At 34.0% G+C, this 20,194-nt stretch overlaps 1 protein-coding gene across 7 annotated transcripts in view; it reads left to right on the forward strand.

The window, feature by feature from the left end:
• Positions 1-12,178, forward strand: part of TECRL (trans-2,3-enoyl-CoA reductase like) — a 136,187-nt gene extending 124,009 nt beyond the window's left edge. For 4 of the 7 annotated variants that reach the window (XM_016951639.3, XM_016951637.2, XM_016951641.3 and 1 more), the window contains 3 exons: positions 6,145-6,230; positions 6,618-6,663; positions 7,506-9,248. In XM_016951639.3, coding sequence (XP_016807128.1) covers positions 6,145-6,230; positions 6,618-6,663; positions 7,506-7,633 — 260 coding nt within the window. In that variant the 3' untranslated portion in view covers positions 7,634-9,248. Of the gene's footprint in view, positions 1-6,144; positions 6,231-6,617; positions 6,664-7,505; positions 9,249-10,654 lie in introns of those variants that run through there. The other 3 variants (XM_016951638.2, XM_054683063.2, XM_016951640.3) reach the window with 2 other exon arrangements.
• The last annotated feature ends 8,016 nt before the right edge of the window (positions 12,179-20,194 follow it).

The raw sequence follows: 20,194 nt of genomic DNA on the forward strand, positions 1-20,194 counted from the left end.
ACCACATTTATTTAATAATGTATTCCATTATAAAACAGCAAATTTCAACAATGCAAAAACTCAGTTACTTCTATACTCACCTATATATTTGAAAAAGTTTACAGAGTCTCCATTATTTAAAGATATTTTTGGTAAATCAGTCATCTCATTTAGGCTCAATTACATGTAGGGATTCCCAACTGCTAACCCTATATAATGTCTAATTTAATTGTAAATTCAAATAGAAATGATAAACATTCAACATCAACTTGAATTTCTTAACATTTTCTTGCCTTCCACGTTTCTGGAAGGCTAGTCAAACATATAAAACATTTTCCAGAATAGTTGTTATGTAAAATAGAATACATATAATTACAAGGGAAAATTATTATATTAGAACAATGGTGAATATATGAAAAAGCTATAATATAAGCATATGTTTGTTATTACACATTACATAATATTGCGATGAGTACTCAACTTTTTGAGTATTGGTGATAAATTGTGTATATGCAGATTTAAAAAGAAATGTACTGTGACTTAAAAATATCTGTGCTTTATCTTGGTGAAAAAAAATTACATGTAAGGCCAATGCTGTTGTAGTTTGTGGTCCTCATTTGCAGTGGAGTGAAGCCTATATTTCATTAAGAGATTGAATGCCATTTTTATCTGATCCAAATTCACAGATACATTGAATTTTCTTTGGATGCATGTGAATCACAAGTGAAAAATATCTGAGAGTCTAAATTTTTTTAGTACAGAAGCAAAACACAATATAATCTAATAAAATGCTAGCATTGCCAAAGTTAGAAACATCACAAATTTTAGTCTTATCTAGGTGACTAGCAATGTAATCAACTCAAGCTTCTTCATTTTTCTGGAATATAGTGTCATCATTTGAAAATGAAAATTTTAAGTCATCCAGTAATGTTGAAATTGTTCATGTAAGAAGGCCCCCCTCTTTTAATGTTCACTGTTTATCTTGCTTTATATGTTGCTCTTGAGGAATCAGATGCCAACCTAATTCTCTCTCCTTTGTCAAATGATGGTTTTTTTGCTTCGATGTGCAGGTGACTTTTTTATTATAAAAGTCTATGAATTTTGAGGGAGTGTCTAAGGGTTGATGATTCCCAACCAATTTCCCCAGATCACTAGGTACTCTTCTAAATCCATGTTTTTTTTTTAAGTTCTAAAAAATTTCCTCAAATTACAATTTTAAAATTAGTTTTATTACATTGTGGAGTATGAGGGGGGTTACACTGTACCTATGTTCCTTCTTCTGTCTCTAGCTTCTCTATCACTTTCTCTTTGACTATCTTTGTCCCTTTTTTGGCTATTCTTTTTATCTGCTTAATGTCCTCTGTTCTGTTGAATATTACATTCTTAAGCAAATGAAAATATATTTCATATTACTGGGAAAGTTTATTCTTTGTCCACAATTTCTTGAGTACAATCATCTCTTATTTTGTATTATATCTTCTTGTTTTTTTTCCATATCTATTTTCAGTTTTGGGATTTCTTAAGGTTACATTCTTTGGTAATTGTGTGTGTGTGTGTGTTCTGTAAATTTTGTTTTGTTTTCCTTGTGGGGGGTTAGTTTTTGTCTGCAAACGAAAACACCTTCTAGTTTATTCACACAGAAGCATCATGTAAATGCTGATTGATTTACATTTATTATTAAATGTGTGAATTGACTTTGAACAAAAATAACAATTTTTTACAGATGAGGTTACTGAAATCTCTGAAAAACAAAGTGTGTTCTGGAAACAGAGGAGGTTTTTCATTGTGTCTTCTCATCCTCTAACATCCTTGTTTTCTAAATTCCTTGAATCCCAGAACATGCTTCCTTCTTTCCCTTCCCTTCTAAGCTTCCACATGATGCCTTCCGTCTCTGAGCAAACTTCTCTGGGCATCATTTTCTTTCTTGGAAACAATGTCTTCCAAGATGACAACCTCTAGCCTCAACTAATTTCGGATAATTGTATTCAATTTCTCCCCATCCAGGGTTCTGATCTATCACGTCCCAGATCTTTTCTCAAAGTGAACTCTCATCTTTTTGATTATGAATTCTTAATAGCTACATACTCAATGCATTATTTTTCTTTACATAAAATCTTTATCAGTTCCTGTGTCAGCTCTCAATTGGTGTCTCCTAGTCTTGAATTTTTATTCCCTCACTAACATATTAATTGGAGTTTGTTGTAATATCTATTAGATGTGCTTTAGGCATGGTTATGTCTAGAAGGGAACCATTTAATATTGATTGTACAAAATGTCATGAGTCGTGTTCTCAGGTGGCAGAAATTTGTATGAAAGAAGGTTGTTAGGAATTATGGAAAAGAGGCAAGGAATGAGAACCATGCCAAAGGGGAAGTTGAGCTGTGATGTAGTCACAAGAATGGACTCAGTCAACTCTATTGGGTATCTGAAGCTAGGATAACCCTGTAGAGGTGTCAAGAGTTGGAATGACTGGAGACAGATAAGTTGGATATGAGTCTACCTGGGGAAGAAAAAGACCTTGTAAGGCAGTTCCCTTTAGTGAAGGCCATTTTCTCAGAGGGTATGACAGTTGAAAGAAAGCTTCAGCAAATGTAGATATTGTGCAAACTACAAAGCATATATTTTCCAATTATTATTTATTTATGATCTGGATAAATTACCTTTGTGAACCCACTTTGTCTAACAGTCCTTAAAATGTGAAAATGCCACTTTTTCTAGTATATGGTTCCCTGAATCAATGAAGTCCTTTTAGTAAAGATCACTGAAATCATTATCATGTGCATTTGTTTTGGTGTTACAATATCTTTCCTCCCAGACTATTCTTCCCTCAGTGAGTTTGGAGTCTTAGAACTGATTCACGTTCCAATACTGGGAAAGGAATAGTAGATCTGACATTGCACCAGCTGTCTCAAGTCTCTTAACTATTCATCTTTAATTTATTTTGTTTGTCTAAATTTAGCAATAGCATTGTTGGGTATCCAACTATCTAGCTTCTAGAGACATTGTGTTCTACTAGCCAAACATAACTTTCTGTGGGTCAAGCCTCCTATGAACAGGCCATTCATTCTGGCTCATGAACAATTAAGTACTGTAATTGGAACTGCCTTGATTTTCTAGGGAGTGGTGTGAGGAAGGGTCCTTTAATCCCGTTCACTACCAGTCATCTCAGTTCTAAGATGATTTCACTTACAGTAAGCCTGATACAGCAAAGAGCCAATGCGAATCTTAGTGATGATGGTGTTCCTTTCACTACCATATTCCCTGTATTTTTGAAAAGTGGTGCATCCTATTGGCTCTCCCATGGAACATGAGAAGAAACCTGAGAACACGAAACGGGGGGAAAAATTCCTTGCATAGAAAGAAGCACTCTCTTTTCAACCTTGCGTAGACTATCTGCTCTAGGATTCCTATTTCTCTAAGGCACTTAGCACCTTCTTTCCCAGCCTGCCATGGAAATTCTAACATTTCTTCTTTGCTTATTGTGGGCCATTGCTTTGTTCATGCTTCCAGGTGCATATCATTAGTGTGTTTGTACAATCTTAGCGGGATATTTACTCCTATATTCCAGGACAGTGCTCCGAAAACATAAACAAATCTTTATTCAATTTTATACTTTACCCCTCTTTTCAAACACCCTCAGATTCCAACCCCATGTGTATTCTCCTATAATTTGTTGGTTCATGCTGGGTAGGTTCTGCAGCTCCTTTGGGGCATTATCTTTTTTGTTCTCTGTCAGCCCCAGAACAGCCTCAGGTAGTTTATATTGTGATATAACCCTAGTTGTAGTGGCTAGAAGAAAAGATAGGGGAGATCTTCAAGGGGGGTATTCTTGCAGTGTAGTGCCTTCTGTGTTGCTTTTAAGGAAGGATGTGCTCAACTTTCATAGGGAAGAGTGGGCCACCTCTGCAGGCTCAAGGAATTTATGAAAACCTAGACATTCCAAGATTTTGTGGTAAACAAACTTGACTTAACAGATCTGCATTGGATTGGAGTTGTACATTCTTTAGAGTTTGACTACTTTTGCAATTAAGACCTGGACCTGTTCCTTAGCTTTTTCTGCCCTCTTTGAGCCTCTTTGCATACTATCTAGGTGGACCTCTAACTTTCACAACTGGCTTTTAATTGCCAATTAGCAGTTTGTTTTAGGTGTGTTTGTTGAGCAATTCAGTCCCACTTGTAATATTAGACCAGATAGAATATTGTTTTCAACCACTATAACATAACAACATACCAGTAGTAAAAGATTTTTACACTTGGATTGCTACCCTGTACCATTAGCTGTCTGTCTGCACCTACCATCAGCTATGGAGTACTCATTGCAGGCCTTTTGGTAAGTCATTCAACTCTAAAATGCCATTCCAACATCTGCTTTTTGGGCCATTCCTGGTGCCAACTATGTAAGCTGGGTTTTCTGGAATGCAAATGCCAGGATGGAGATTAATACTCAGGAGGATAGTTAAGGAGTAGTTTTCTGGATAGAAGAAATAAATCATATTTAGGTAGGAAATTGAGAGTGACATAGTCTCAACAAGTCTCCAATGATTGCATGGGACATTCTAAAACTGGGATGAACAATCCATGTTCTTCTGAATTGAGTTAATCAATTTTCAATATTGATCAAATACCATAGTAAGGCTAAATTAGTGAGTGTGACCTTGGGTGAGGTTGCTTCCAACTATAGGGAGTACTGAAAGTTGAAGTTTCTCTGCCAGTAGCACTCCCTGAAGCAATGGAATAAACCTTATATGCCTAAAGAAGAATCTGGTGGGGCAGCATTTTAATGTAAAAAAACCTCCTGACGTTAATTTAATAGAAGCTCTATTATAATAACTATAGGTTGAGAGAACACTTATGAATAATATAAGTATTAAATTAGTAACTCCTAAACTTATTTAATATTACAGTTAACAGCAACTGTGTATACTTGAAACAATATTATCTATATACATATATTTTTCTGTGTCATAAGGCATATCCATTATTTAATCTACAAACTAGGTCTGGAAAAAATGTAGATTTGTAGACCCTTGATCATTCCACACCTCTAGGGGCTGAACACTCATAAACTACAGGCTCTAAAGCAGACTATTCCCTGAACCTTCTGCCTCTGAAATTCAGTGACTATAACTTGGGTAGATGCCTCAATTATCTTTTTTTTATTAATATAGGACATTACACAAAGGTGTCTACAAAAATGCTGTAAAAAGTCAGTAATAACGAAAGGCCTACATATTTATTTTTATGAACAGCTGTAAAATCTGCACAATACTTAGCATAATTTTTAACTTTGATATTTCAGCAATTGTTACAATTTTGAAAACAACACACTGACATTTTATTATGACTTCAGACTTATAAGTAAAAGAGTTTAGCTGGTTTGTTATCTGATTAAATCTTGGTATGGAGAATAAAACAGTAATTTTATAATTCATATTTACTTTTACAAATGTCACAGCTCCAAGTTCAACCTGAAATCATTAAAAATTTATTATCTAAAATGTTTCTTAAAAACAATTGAAAGGGGAAAATAATTAACAAAAATAAAGTGACAATATGTGAAGTATAATGAGAGATGTAACTATCAATCCTGACTGCTGAACAGAAACGTGGTATCTCAGAATATTAACTATACTGATATTCAGTGTAATCCTTTTATTAGAGGTGTGCATACTTTTCTGGTATAAATGACATCTTTATAAAATTCCTTATGACTTTCACCAATTTAATACAGGGAATTTTGAGGTATTTAATAATCTCAAACAAATGTATCTTCTTTGATAGTAAAGGGGAATGTGAAGAGGTGGGCAAATGTTAAAACACACTTTATAATTTCAGCACGTAGTACTATTTCAATCATTATAATGTAAAAATAATTTATATATATTTAAGATCTTAAAGAATTGATTATCCTTATGTACTCTGCAGTGTTACAGCAACATAGCTATAGACATGGTATGAAAATGACAGCTATTTTATTTGAGTCAAAAGGTTATAACATTTAAAGCTGGGTCTCTTCTGAGTAATTTGCAAAATAGGTTGCTATAAATACGTGATGACATTTCATGTGGTACACAGTTATTTTGGGGAACTTAGTATTATATAATAAGCATATGATCAGATTTGCAATGTGTAGCATCATTGACATTTTACTTTCCTTTGAAAAAGGAAACAATGCCTGTTTCCCAAGTCCAAATTATAACCCCTTCACATGGATGTTTTTCCTGGTTTCATGTCCTAACTACACCTATGAGGTATGTTATTTATGTATGTAAATGCTTGAATCCTATTCATGATATACTAAATGCATGTGCTTATGTATTTACATGTATTATAAATTAATATATAGAGGAAAAATATAGAGGTCTTATCCATAGATCATGGTATAACAAAATAGAACATTTCAATCACAATTTTTTCAAATATTAAACAATGTCTTTCATTTTCTTATAAATATGATCCCATTTTATGAGTTTGCTTATGACTTTATATGTAAAAATTAAATTATTATTTCTTGAAAATGTATTCCTATCTATAAGTTTTCTAATATTTTAAGCCTTAAAATTACCTATTAAAGCCACAAGTGAACAAATTACTAGATTCCATTTATGTATGTGCTAATTTAAGTTTTAATATAACAGATTGGATCATGGATTAGTTTCACAGTCATGACACAAACACTGCCAGGTAAGACCTAGATATACTGACAATTAATCAAAATAAATGCATCTTTAGGATAAATGGTTTCTGAGAAAAAGTTATTATAGTACTAAAGTATAGCATGGTTGTAAAAGGATTTCATAGTTTCATATTGAGTTTGATTTTTAGCAGTATTAAAATATATTGAAGTACTTTTGCTCTTTGTCTCTGTATAATTGTTGCTTAATCCAAGCCAGGAATTGTAATCCAAATGTATTTATTAAGCAATGAAGTTTTGCTTAGAAGAAGTTTTGATAACAACGCATTTCACTTGAAACTTCTTGTGCATGTGCACAGGCATGTGTATGTGTTTTGTCTTCAAAGGAAGAGTTGGGGTGTATGAGAGTTCATCTTGAATACTGAGCATTTTAACACACACTAAGAAGTTGAATTGCATGATTTCCATATAGTAGAAGGGACATATGTAATGTCCATTTTATCCATTTGTTATATTGTACAAAAGTTGTGAATCACAATTAATGTGGTTTATTATATTATGTGCATGTAGAGGAATATTATATGCATATAGGCAACTATTTTTGAAAATTTTTAAGTACAAAAATAAATCTTTATTTGGGAATATTTTGTGGCAGTGGTATATAAAATATGTAGATTCATCTTTAATTTTTAACATATTTTCTGTGTTTACTCATTCATGCGATATTGATTGGCTATTGCTTGGGAATGGGTATGAATAATGAAAATTGATAAGAAATTATGCAACATTTGAGAAACATCTTAAAAGCTAAACATGCTAGGGATCCTTTTCCTAATATAACTTATTTCATAGAAATAAGAAAGAAATAATAATTATTTCTTTTTTCTTCTAGTTGGAATTTTTACACTTCTGATGAGTATCCAGATGTCTTTGTGGGCACAAAAGAAACATAAGATTTATCTGAGAAAATTCAATTCATATATTCATAGAAAATCAGCAATGATTCCATTCATATTGTAAAAAAAGAATCTTATCTCCTATAGAAAACAGCAACATATAAATTCAATAAATAAGACTTAGTTAAGGATAGTTAACTATTATACTCCAACAATTCATGAGCAACAGTATATACACTGAGTAAAAATATAAAATAGTAAAATTTCACTAAATTTAGAGAAATGCACATGGTAATAAAAAGTATAAATTATAAATGCAATTAACTAAGAACATCTCTGAATGTATTTGCATGGGATTGGTCCTTGAATAAAATTGTCTTACTTCATTAATACTTCACAATACTATTTGCATAAGACAAAATACCACAGCAAAAAAAAAACAATCTGATTAAAAAATGAAAAAGTGATCTGAACAGACATTTCCCAAAGGAAGACATATACATGGTCAATAAGTATATTTTTAAAATGCTCAACATTAACTATTCATACAGAAATGCAAATCAAAACCACAATGAGATATCATCTCATCCTAATTAGGGTGGCTATTTTCAAAAAGACAAAAAATATGACAGCCGTGGTGGTTCATATCTGTAATCCTAACACTTTGACAGGCCAAGGCAGGAGAATTGCTTGAGTTTAGAAGTTTGAGATCTGGGCAACATATCAAGACTCTGTCTCTAAAAAGCATATTGAGACTCTGTCTCTACAAAAAAATTTTAAAAAGTAAAAATTAGCTGGGCGTGGTGGCACATGCCAGTAGGTATTCCCAGCTACTCGAGATTGCTCCAGCTCAGGAGTTCAAGGCTACAGAGAGCCATGATTAAACCAAGGCACTCCAGCCTGGGTGACAGAGTGAGACTGTCTCAAAATAAAATAAAAATAACATATTGGTGAAGATGCAGGAAAAAAAAAAGAACTCTTAGACACTGCTGGTGGGAATGTAAACTAGAGCAGCCATGTGGAGAACAACAAGGAGTTTCTTCAAAAATTACAAATAGAACTATCATATGATCCAGCAATACCATTACTGGAAAAAGGAAATCTGTATATTAAAGAGACATTTGAACCCTATGCTTACTGCAGCACTATTCACAATAGCCAAGATATAGAAGCAACCTAGGTGTCCAACAACAGATGAATGGATAAAGAAAATGTGGTATATATACCCAATAGAATACTATGCAGCCATAAAAACCGAATTCCTGTCATTCAGGACAACATGGATGGAATTGGAGGGCATATGTTAAGTGAAACAAGCCGGGAACAGAAAGTTAAACATTGCATGTTATTACTTATATGTGGAAGCTAAAAAAATTGATATCATAGAAGTAAAAAATAAAACAGAGGATACTACAGGCTGGGAAAGCTGCAGCAAAGGGAGACTAGAGAGAGATTTGTTAAAGGATACAAAGTTACAGCTTGGTAGGAGGAATAATTTCTGGTGTTCTATACCACTGTAGGATGACTATAGTTAAGAACATTATATTCCATTTAGTTTCAAATAGCTAAAAGGAGATTTTGTCCCCAACACAAAGAAATGATAAATATTTGAAACCATGGATACTCTAATTTCTCTGATCTGATCACTATAAATTATATGTATTGAAACATTATTATGTATCTCCCAAATATGTTCAATTCTTATGTCGCTCAAAAAATAAAATTTAATTTAAAAAGTATCTGATTTTTAAAGTAAATATTTTTTAAAGTTTTGACATTTAAATTACTTGAATCTCATTATTTTGACAATAATTTAATTCTTTTATTGTTCAATCTGTTAGTGAGATGTGTCATAGGTATTATGTCATTAGTTCAAATTCTTGTGGAAATTATAGCTATATTAAAAGTGTAACATTTTTATTTAGTTGTGTACTTATTTGTTAATAATACAGACATTGTATGTTATCATACTGAAATTTACAATTAAAATATTTTCTGTAGATTATTTGAAAATCATTCTGAATATATATTTTGAAATATATAGTTTATATTTATATGTAAATTATATTTATACATCTTCTGAAATATATTTCAAAATATGTGTGTACATGTGTATATGTGTATATATATACACATATATATACACATACACAAATATATGCATATTTCAAATGGATTGTATGCACTTGCAAAGCAAAAGTACATTGTAATTTGGGCACATTCAGAGTGGAAAAAATTTGTTTTATTTTTACATCTTTAAATACCTATCTTCTATGAAAGCCTATGTGCATGTGTGTGTGTGTATGAGTTTCTATGTGAGCATGCATATATACTTGACAAAGAGATGACCTATATAAATCAAAGTACACATTATTTAACGTATTTAAAAGAAATTTTCAGTTTTTTCATTTTTAAATTGTGATTTTTAGATTTGTTAGTCTATGGAGCATTTTCAATTCTCAGATTATACATACGTAATAAAATATGTTCATTAAATCTCTTAGATTATATGCATATATGACAATATATACATATACGACTATATACACATATACGACTATATATATATGACAATATATTGTAAAGCAGTTCTATATACACTGGGTAGGGGCTGTTTATTACTAACATATGTGGCCACTAAAGAAATAACAAAAAGCCCTTATAAAGCCTTATAATTCCCAAAGCATACTATTAAAATTTCTAAGGAGAAAACAATAACAACAATAAAATTCTCACTCCCTAATATCTATTCAGCTAAATTGTATGATATCATTTAATGATCTTAAAAAGAAATGTCAATGCAGTAAATCATATATACCTAGTGCAGCTATATGATCAACTACTTTTGATAAATGTCCCATTTTTGAAAGACTAAGAATAGTTTCTGTTTTTGTAACTCGATCCTGACAAATAGTAACCTAGGAAGTTTGAACATTCTTGTAGGACTAGAAGAAGGACTTTAAGTATGGGGTACCTATATGACAGACATTTTTCTTCCCATTATACTACATTCCCTTATGCCAGTTGCTCCATCATACTTTTTTCGTCTCGGTTATTCCCTTGCTGTTGGCAGACATACTTTAGTTAAAGGATATCTTAATTATGAAATGTGTTTTTTAAGTTTATTTCTCATTTTTATTTCCAGGTGGTCTCACTGCCTAAGACATCAAAAGAAAAAGCCTGACAAATTTACACCATCTTGTTATCAATATTAATGCTACAGGTATAATCCTGTAGCAGCCATGTACACATTTTTAGCCTTTAAAACCTAACCTTCATTTACAGGTTTTAGGAGTGACTATACATAAGTATGTACACATATGCATATGTATATGGGTGTGTGTGTAAATGTGCACACTTACAAACTTTAATGATACTCTCTAAATTAATATATAAGATTTATGTAAATAATAAGTTTGCATTGCTGGCTCAAATATTGTGCATTTATTTTAATATAAAACAAATCTATATAATCTCACATATTCATGGTTTTTTGCCACATATCGAAGTAACTTAATTTTAGCTTATGGAGTATTTTGCAGGAGCAGCATTCAACACTGCATAGATTAGTTGTAAGTGTCTCAATTACATTTACATATCAGTGTGTTTGGTGGGGAAAGAAGTTGAAAAATAAAACATTTGAATATAAAATTAAAATAAAATATGACATTTATTTATGATAGATGTCATAATTTGATCATATTCATAGGAAAAACATTAATGAGAAATTTAAATGCAGAAAAATATATAGACACATTATACAAATTAACAATAACATTACTACCACAGTTACTTATTGAAGTAATGTGCTGTCCTAAATATGTTTCGTTATACATGTTCTCTCAGAGTTAACACTCTCATCCTATAAATAAAAGATATATTCTCAAATTCTAAAATTCTTGTGTGTGTATTTTGAACAGTTGTTATTTTTAGGTCAAGATAAATATTATGATAATATTAGCAACTGTTAAATTCTATGCTTTGAGACGTATAGGCCTCATTTCTAATTTAATAAGGTATGTATATATTTGATATTTTCATAAAAGCAATACAGGGTTTGGCCAAGAAGTTTTGCCATCTGTGAAAGGCATGCATTTGATGCTATTATAAGCCATATTAACTGGAGAACATTTCTAAAATACCTCCATTTCACATGCAAATTTTATACTCTATATATTGATGGATTTGTTTATGAGATTGAGATTCAGATGTGGCAATTGGTGAGAGAGGAAACAGTTACAAGGCAGCCTCTACTTTTTAGATAGTTTGCTTGTTTAAGAGACAAAACAAGTTCAACTTTAATTGAAATATTGCATATTTGCTTGCTTAATTACTGTTAAACCTTAAATTAAATATTCTTTATAATAAGCATGTCTTCGAACATGAAATAAAATTAACAAGTCTGAGAGTGAAACTTTTCCCATTATGAGAGACATTTTAGTCAGCCTCATCACAAGAAGACTTTTGCTTTTCTCAAACCATACCATATTTCTTTTTGACACTTGAAAGTATGCCTCTGCTTCTTGTATTTCTTTTAAACATTGTGGAGCTTTTGTTGTTTTGTTGTAACTGTTGCCAAATTTATAATTGTTAGATGACAAATGTCCTTAAAAAGTGTTTTTCAGTAATTGTGCCTAAAGAAATACAATTATAATTGTCATCAAACTAATTTGGTATGCATGCTTTTACCTCCCAAACCATAAATTGTCCTCTTCCTTCAGGACACTGTAAACCTTGAATTAGAATCAAATCAACAATTTCCATTATTGTAATGTAGAAATCAGTTCATTTTTTAAACACAGGAATCAAAGACTGGCTGGCTTACATAGCCTAAACAGTTTTAATATGAAAAAAAGATATATAAATGTTTAGAAAAAAAAATAGTAGAATTAATTAAAATCAATTAGAATATGTGTATTAAAAGCAATATTAAGTTGTATCCATATGTTGTTCTTTTATTCTTTGGGTTACATGGGATATAAAGGGATTGACAACCTCAACCTGTAAATGCTTCTTTAAAAATCATGGAATTATTAATCTGATTCCCATTTTCAGTCTTCCCTAAGGCCCTTTCTCTATTATAATTTCTTAGAATGTATTTGCTCTTCTTTTCTATAACTTTTGCCGAATATGTCATTTATTAAAACAAAACAAAGCAAACAAAACTCTAAAAACTAAAAATACACCATTACTGATTATAAGTCTTTCTTCAGATAAATGCATAGTTCTGTAAATTCATGCCCCATGATATCTTCACAGATTATCCATTGGTTTTCTTGGTGTTTAGTAATTCTTGTACATATCCAAAGATAGGTCAGTTCAGAGGGTCTTAAGGAAGATGAAACTGCTGAAATAAAGACTGGACCCGGTTGGGAAATGAATCTCACTTAAAGCAAAGATTGATAATAATCTCAAGCAAAAGTGGGAAAATATCATAACAGGAGGTCTCTTGCCAAACTATAGCTTTGCACATCCCATTTGGAGTTTAAGACTAGTACCCAGTAATTTAAATATTTAAATTTATGAGCATAGTAAGAAATATGAGATTTGATAACCTCAGAGTTTTCTAAAACTAGATTTTGATAACATAATATTTAAAAAATCAACAGTTCCTTTAATTATTATTCTAGTAGTTACTTTTGGAAAAATTGTTTGATTTAATTCTCTGTCCCAAAACAATTTGTCAAAAAAAAAAAAAAAACCGTGTTTTTAAAATGCCACGTCTTTGTCTTTCCCAGTATTTTCATAAAAAATAGCTGAAGAGAGAAAAACAAAACAAAACAAAGAGATGCATCAGCTGCAGCTACACATCAATTACTGCATAACTGCTTCCAGTGCCTAACCCTTCTACCTCCAGTTTCTACTTTTTCTACCTCTAGTTGTTACTTTTAAAATGCATTCTGGGCTGGGCATGGTGGCTAACGCCTGTAATCCCAGCACTTTGGGAGGCCGAGGTGGGTGGATCACCTGAGGTCAGGAGTTTGAGACCAGCCTGACAAACATGGAGAAACCCCGTCTCTACTAAAAATAAAAAATTAGCCAGGCATGGTGGTGCATGCCTGTAATCCCAGCTACTCAGGAGGCTGAGGCAGGAGAATCGCTTGAATCCGGGAGGCAGAGGTTGCAGTGAGCGGAGATCGTGCCATTGTACTCCAGCCTGGGCAACAAGAGGGAAACTCGGTCTCAAGAAAAAAAAAAAAAAAATTCTGTTTGACTATATGTGTGCATTTTTAGTTTTTGGCTAACTGTGACTCAAAATAGACTGCAGTGCATTTTGTTTGTTAGCAACACTGGTGGAAAAAAATGTTACTCTCTGACTCATACACAGACACACACAGATCAATTTTAAGCAACATTACTCCTTAAATGAAGCATACAAAATGAAAATAGTCTCATTTTTAAAATGTGTATGTTCAATTTTATTTCTCTCTTTAAATACTATTTCCAAAATCTAACCCTCAGAAAATAGTAAAATTCATGATGATATTTAAATATTTTATATATGACCTTTACCTTTATTCCAGTAATTAAACAAATTTCCAAGATATTTAAGTTCAATTTTAAGGAACTAGCATTCAGTACATGTTATATTTTAGCAGTTGACAAATGTCAATGATAACATTTGTGCTCATAAAAGAGGTTCATGAATCAATAATGAGGGTTTCTATTTTAATTTTTATTAAAAAATTTAAAATCCTGAGGTTACTCCTGAATGTTAGAGGTGATTATAACAATTTTGCTTTGTAAATACAATTACAGGTATTTTTGCAGTTTTTGCATAATGATAATTTAAAAACTTATTTTAAAGGCTGCTTAAAAGTTAATTTTCACCAGGTGCATAATGAAGCCTGTAATTAGGCCTCCTTCAGAGGAGGTTTGATTGTGAAAATACACAGCAGCATTTCCTGAGATAAAAGTTTCTGCTAAAATGGGATTTGGGTTTTTAACTTTAGTTTGCTAATGGTTCTTGAAATGTGAGAAAAAAAGTCGTTCAGAAATATTTACAAAACAAATGCATAATTATTGATTTTATTGAGAATATAGAAGACATTTTCATACCATGTGTTTGGGAAATGAAATCCCGTAGTCTGTTGCCAGAAATAAAACTATTAAAAATATAAGAAATACTCTCAATAATCCCAGTACATGATTTCTGGTTTATCCCATTGTTCTGTCAGCTTGTAAACGAGAGTCGTTTCTGTCACAGGATACTTTGGGTGTCACTTCTTGCCAGCCAGAAACCTGTGTGGCTGGTGGTGCCTCTGCTTGAGTTTTGTTCGCACCTGCAGAGCTTGTTCCCCCAACTTGGACCAATAGGTTGCACTTGGCTCCCGCTAACAGCCCGGAACCCACGCCTGGTGAGAGTGAGCCAAGTGCGGGGCTACAAGGGGTGTTAAGCGAGCAAGTGTAAGATCCAGCCACTGCGCACAACAAGGCGCTCTGGCTGTTGTGGTGCAGCAGGCAGCTCCAGGTGCCTGCACAGGTGCCAGTTTTGCATGAGGCTGCGGCTGGACCAGGCGTACAGCAAGCAGTTTCTGCTGCAGGCGCTGGGGTCTGGATGAGGGGAATGTGGGGAACGTGGTGGCACACAAAAAATTTGGAGACGCCAGCAACTGCAGAACCCCAAGGGGGGCGGGGTGCTACAGCTCTCTCATTCCCACAGCCGGCATCTCAGGAATTTATCATTTTAAAATTACATTTATTTATTTATTTAGTTGGTTAATTATTATGCTGATCATGTCTCGTGTTTTTAAAATGCTAACTCATTGAAATCGTATTCTTTTTCATTCTTTTCATTCATATTTCCCAGGGACATAGACCAAGGCTTAGGATATAAAAGGTGCCAATAAATATTTCTCAAATGACTAAGATTATAATGGCTTTTTTAGTCCTGCCACCTTGCTCCCACCTAGAATCCCACCTGGTTATCTCACCTCTGCCATCACTTCCCATCACATGGTGTGGCCACAAGCTCCAGCTTGGGGAATCCTGATGAAGTCTGGGCCCCCAGAAGTGTTGGCACTCTTCACTTTCACTTTCACAGTCCGATGATCGGGATGGTGTCACCACCCACAGCTTGGCAAGCTGGCCAGGAATGTGTTACAGCCCTTTGCAGGCCTGCCCACAGTTCAGCAAGAAGGCCAGGAGAGTGTTACAGCTTTTTCAGCCTCTGCCATTCGGTGGGGCCCAAGCTCTTGTCCACATCCAGAAAGAATGAGGTTACACCAACAACTGGAGGGTGAGCGTGGCAGAAGACTTTTACCCAGTAACAGAACAGCTCTTAGCAGAGAAGAGACCCAAAGTGGGTAGCTCCTATCCGCTGGGGGGCGCTCCTGATGTCTGTCCCAGTCTGGCTGTGTCTGGGGGTTTTTATGGGCTCAGAATGAGGTACATGCTCATTGGTCTACGGGCAGGAGGAAGTGTGTGCTGAGTGGTCCATGAGTGGGCCTGGAAAAAGCATCATTTGACTGGCTAACAGGCATCAAGGAAGTTTTCACTGTGGTTGTGGATTCTACGTGGAACTGGCAGCCTGGGGTTCAGATTTCAGGCTGTCTCCAGCCAGAAGGTGGGGTTTCACGGGAAACCTGCCCCTATTTGCCTAGCAATTTGCCTCCAGCCGCTTTCATTTCTTTGATAAACTAATACTCACAATTCCTTCTTCCTCCATCTTCCTCCATCTACCAATTCTTCAGATGGTTCATTTTCCAAAAGCTTTCTCAAACTTCCTCACAGAGTCTCCAAGTAGAAAAAATTGTTATGCTTCATCTAATCACCTATATTGACTCATACAATAGAGTACAGTTGGATATATAATTGAAATAAGATTTTCTTTTAAATCTAAGTACTTTTACTTTAAGAAGAAGGTAAGGGTCTCAGAAAATAAGTTATTTAGGAAATATAACTGGCTTATCCTAAACTATCTGACACTGGATAAGTATGTTTACCTGTTTAGACATGAGTTTTCTTATCTGTAAAGCAAGATGTTTAGATAACTTATAATACTTTTTCTCTATTTTTATAGAAATAATTGTAGATTTAAATAGTTGTCAATTTTCATTACTTCTATAATTATATATTATAAAGCCAATGTTTAAATTCTATGAAAAATATTTATTTAATATAAAATCACTTGAGGTGTTCTGTTCTCACCAGTTGAGTGTTTCTAGGAGGAGATCATATACCAGTTGAACGCTCCCATTTTTTTTGTTAGTAAGCATGTTCGAGTGCACTCGCCCAGCTCCTGAGACCTTATCAGGAAGCTGCTGATCACCAGTTTCGATGTTGCTATCTATTGGGAGACTGCCTTTCCCTGGCACTGGCTGCAACTAACTATTATTTTAGACAGACAGTTTTAACAACTGCCTGACCATCACCTGATAGTTGCCTGATGCTCCTGGGGGATTTGGCTCTCCTGCCCTGCTCATGTCTGCCTGACTATGTACCATAATACTACCAAAGAAAAAAAAAGCAGGGTTATTTATATTAATTTTATAATGTAAAAAAGAGAATAACACAAAAAACATAACCAAAAATATACAATTGTTTGGGGCTGGGAGTATTAAAAATATATTTTTTCTTTCTACTGTTCTATGCTTTCTAGAATTTCCATGTAAAAGTATAATCTATTCCACTATAAGGTTTGAAAAAAATTATTAAACCCACCAGACTCTATGAACTGTCTCCTGTATTTTTCCCCTGGTATTATCTTCAAACATATTTTCTCATACTTCCTGTGTTCAAGAAATACAGATCAACGTAATATGTATTGGACTCTTCATGTTATTTTATACAGCTAAGTTTCTATATATGTTCTTCACTCTACAATTTAAGCATTCTTTAAGAGTTTTAAAAAATATATTAAAATTCACCTTCATGGCCGGGCACAGTGGCTCATACCTGTAATCCTAGCACTTTGGGAGGCCAAGGCAGGTGGATCACAAGGTCAAGAAATTGAGACCATCCTGGCCAACATGGTGAAACCCTGTCTCTACTAAAAATAAAAATTAGCTGTGCATGGTGGTGTGCACATGTAGTCCCAGCTATTCGGGAGACTGAGGCAGAAGAATCACTTGAACCCGGGAGGCAGAGGTTGCAGTAAGCCGAGATCGCACCACTGCACCCCAGCTTGGTGACAGAGCAAGACTCTGTCTCAAAAAAAAAAAAAAATTCAGCTTCATATATAAAATACATATCAAATATTATATATTTTTATAAATATTATACACCAAAAATACAATTCTCAGGATCCCTAACTGACTGAACAGGTCCTCTCCTGGCCTCAAGGACCTAAGAGTGACTTGAAAAACTGAATTCCTGGCCTGATGGAAAAAGGGTCCCCAGACATGCCTCGTTATCCTCCCTCCCTTTTGGAGTTTACATCAATGTAGAAATACTAAGATGGACAAAACAGACTATTTATGGAAATAAGGTACCTATTTATAAACAAATCCTAAGGCCATGCATGGCAAGGGTTAAGTCACACCCTAAAAACCATACAATTTCATTAAAAATTTTTTTTAAATTATTCTGGTGTAATGTGGCTTGCTTTCTAACCTGACTCTGGTATAGCATCACATGACAGCAGACCTTGAGGGAAATAAAAATATTTTACCCTAGAGTATATCTTTTTGACATGCTTTGAAAAGTCCTACAAGGTCCTCTTTTGTGGGAGACAATTGCGTTAGTAGAGAATCTCCATGATTGCAGCCAGGTCTTCTCTTTCTATGTTTTTCCTGGATCTAGGAGAGATTAATAGAGAGCTTGATGGCTTTATGGCACTTCATCTGCATAGGAAGGGATTTGGCCTCCCCAACTCCCCTTATCTTAACTCAAGCATTTCTTTCTACTGACTTCAAGTCTTTAGATAAAGCTTATTTCTGTTAACCAATTACCAATCAGAATCTTTGAATCAATCTATGACCTGTAAGCCCCCACTTCAACATATTCCCCTTTTTTAGGCCGAACCAATGTACACCTTCTATGTATTGATTTATTATTTTACCTACAATTTCTGTTTTTCCATAATTTATAAAACCAAATTGTAACCAGAGTGCTTCACACACACTTTCTCAGAACCTCTTGAGACTGTTCCCTGAAAATGGTCACTCACATTGGCTCAGAATAAACCTCTTAGAAATATTTGAAGAGTTTGTTTTTCCATTAACATTATAAAATATTTTTTATAATCTAAGCCTATCCAGACTATTTCAGAAACAAAAAATTTCCAGCATCCTAAAGAGTCCCGTGCCTCTTGCTACCTTGCAGTCATTAAAATCCTTCAAAAACGAATGTGACTTCTAATAGTATATTATAGATTAATTTTGAAATTTTTGTGCTGCAAAAAACACAATAAAGCATTTGCTCCTGTATTTATTTTCTCCTTTTTTCTTTCAAAGCATGTGAGATTAGTACTGTTCATATAGCTATGCATAGTATTTTTAATTGTTGTATGTGACATATTTGATTTTTCTACCCCATTGATCTCTACTATTTCACTATCTCCTTTCTTTCCCTTTGTTTTCTTTAGGGTTTATTTGCTGTTTTTTTTTTCTTTTTTCCCCCCCTAACTTTCTTGGTATGAAGCACAAATAATCATTAATTTTTAACATTTATGATTTTTTATTTAATAATAAATATTCTACTAAACACAGCTTTTGTTTCATCCCATAAGTTTTGATATATCATGCATTTGTCAGAGGTGTTTAAACCAGAGAAACCCCATCTTGAATAAAGGCTGTGTAAAATAAAGCTAAGACATAATACTGGGCTGCATTCTTAGTTAGGCATTCTAGGTCACAGGATGAGATAGGAATTCAGCACAAAATACAGGTCATAAAGACCTTGCTGATAAAACTGGTTGCAATAAAGAAGCTGTCCAAAACCCACCAAAACCAAGACAGTGATGAGAGTGATCTCTGGTTTAAATATGGTTTAAAAATGGGAGGCATGAATATTCCACTGCTTGTTTAGCATGTAATGGAGAAATAATCAAGAAATAACCATAAAAATGGGCAACCAGCAGTTCTTGGGGCCGCTCTGCCTATGGAGTAGCCATTGTTTTATTTCTTTACTTTTTAATAAACTTGCTTTAACTTTACTCCAAAAACTCACCCTGAATTATCTCTTGGGTGAAATCCAAGAACCGTTTTTTGAGGCCTGGACCAGGACCCTTTTCCAGTAACATCTTTCTGACAACCCCCACAAAAAAAACAATACTCAAGAGACCCTGATATAGTTTGGATGTGTCCCCATCCAAATCTCATCTAGAATTGTAGCTCTCACAATTCCCTTGTATTGTGGGAATGACCTAGTGGGAGATAACTGAATCATAGGGGTGGTTTCCCCCATAATGTTCTTATGATAGTGAAAAAGTCTCATGAGATCTGACAGTCTTATAACCCCTTTTCCTTGACTCTCATTTTTATTTTGTCGGCCACCATATGAGACATGCCTTTCACCTTCCACCATGATTGTGACGCCTCCCCAGCCATGTGGAAATGTGAGTTCATTAAATCTCCTTCTTTTGTAAATTGCCCAGTCTCAGCTATGTCTTTATCACCAGTGTGAAAACAGACTAATACAGTAAATTGGTACTGGGAGTGAGGTGCTGCTGAAAACACACCTGAAATCATGGAAGTGACTTTGGAACTGGGTACCAGGCAGAGGCTGGAACAGTTTGGAGGGC

The sequence above is a fragment of the Pan troglodytes genome, chromosome 3, assembly GCF_028858775.2.
Source record: "Pan troglodytes isolate AG18354 chromosome 3, NHGRI_mPanTro3-v2.0_pri, whole genome shotgun sequence".
Taxonomy (NCBI): domain Eukaryota; kingdom Metazoa; phylum Chordata; class Mammalia; order Primates; family Hominidae; genus Pan; species Pan troglodytes.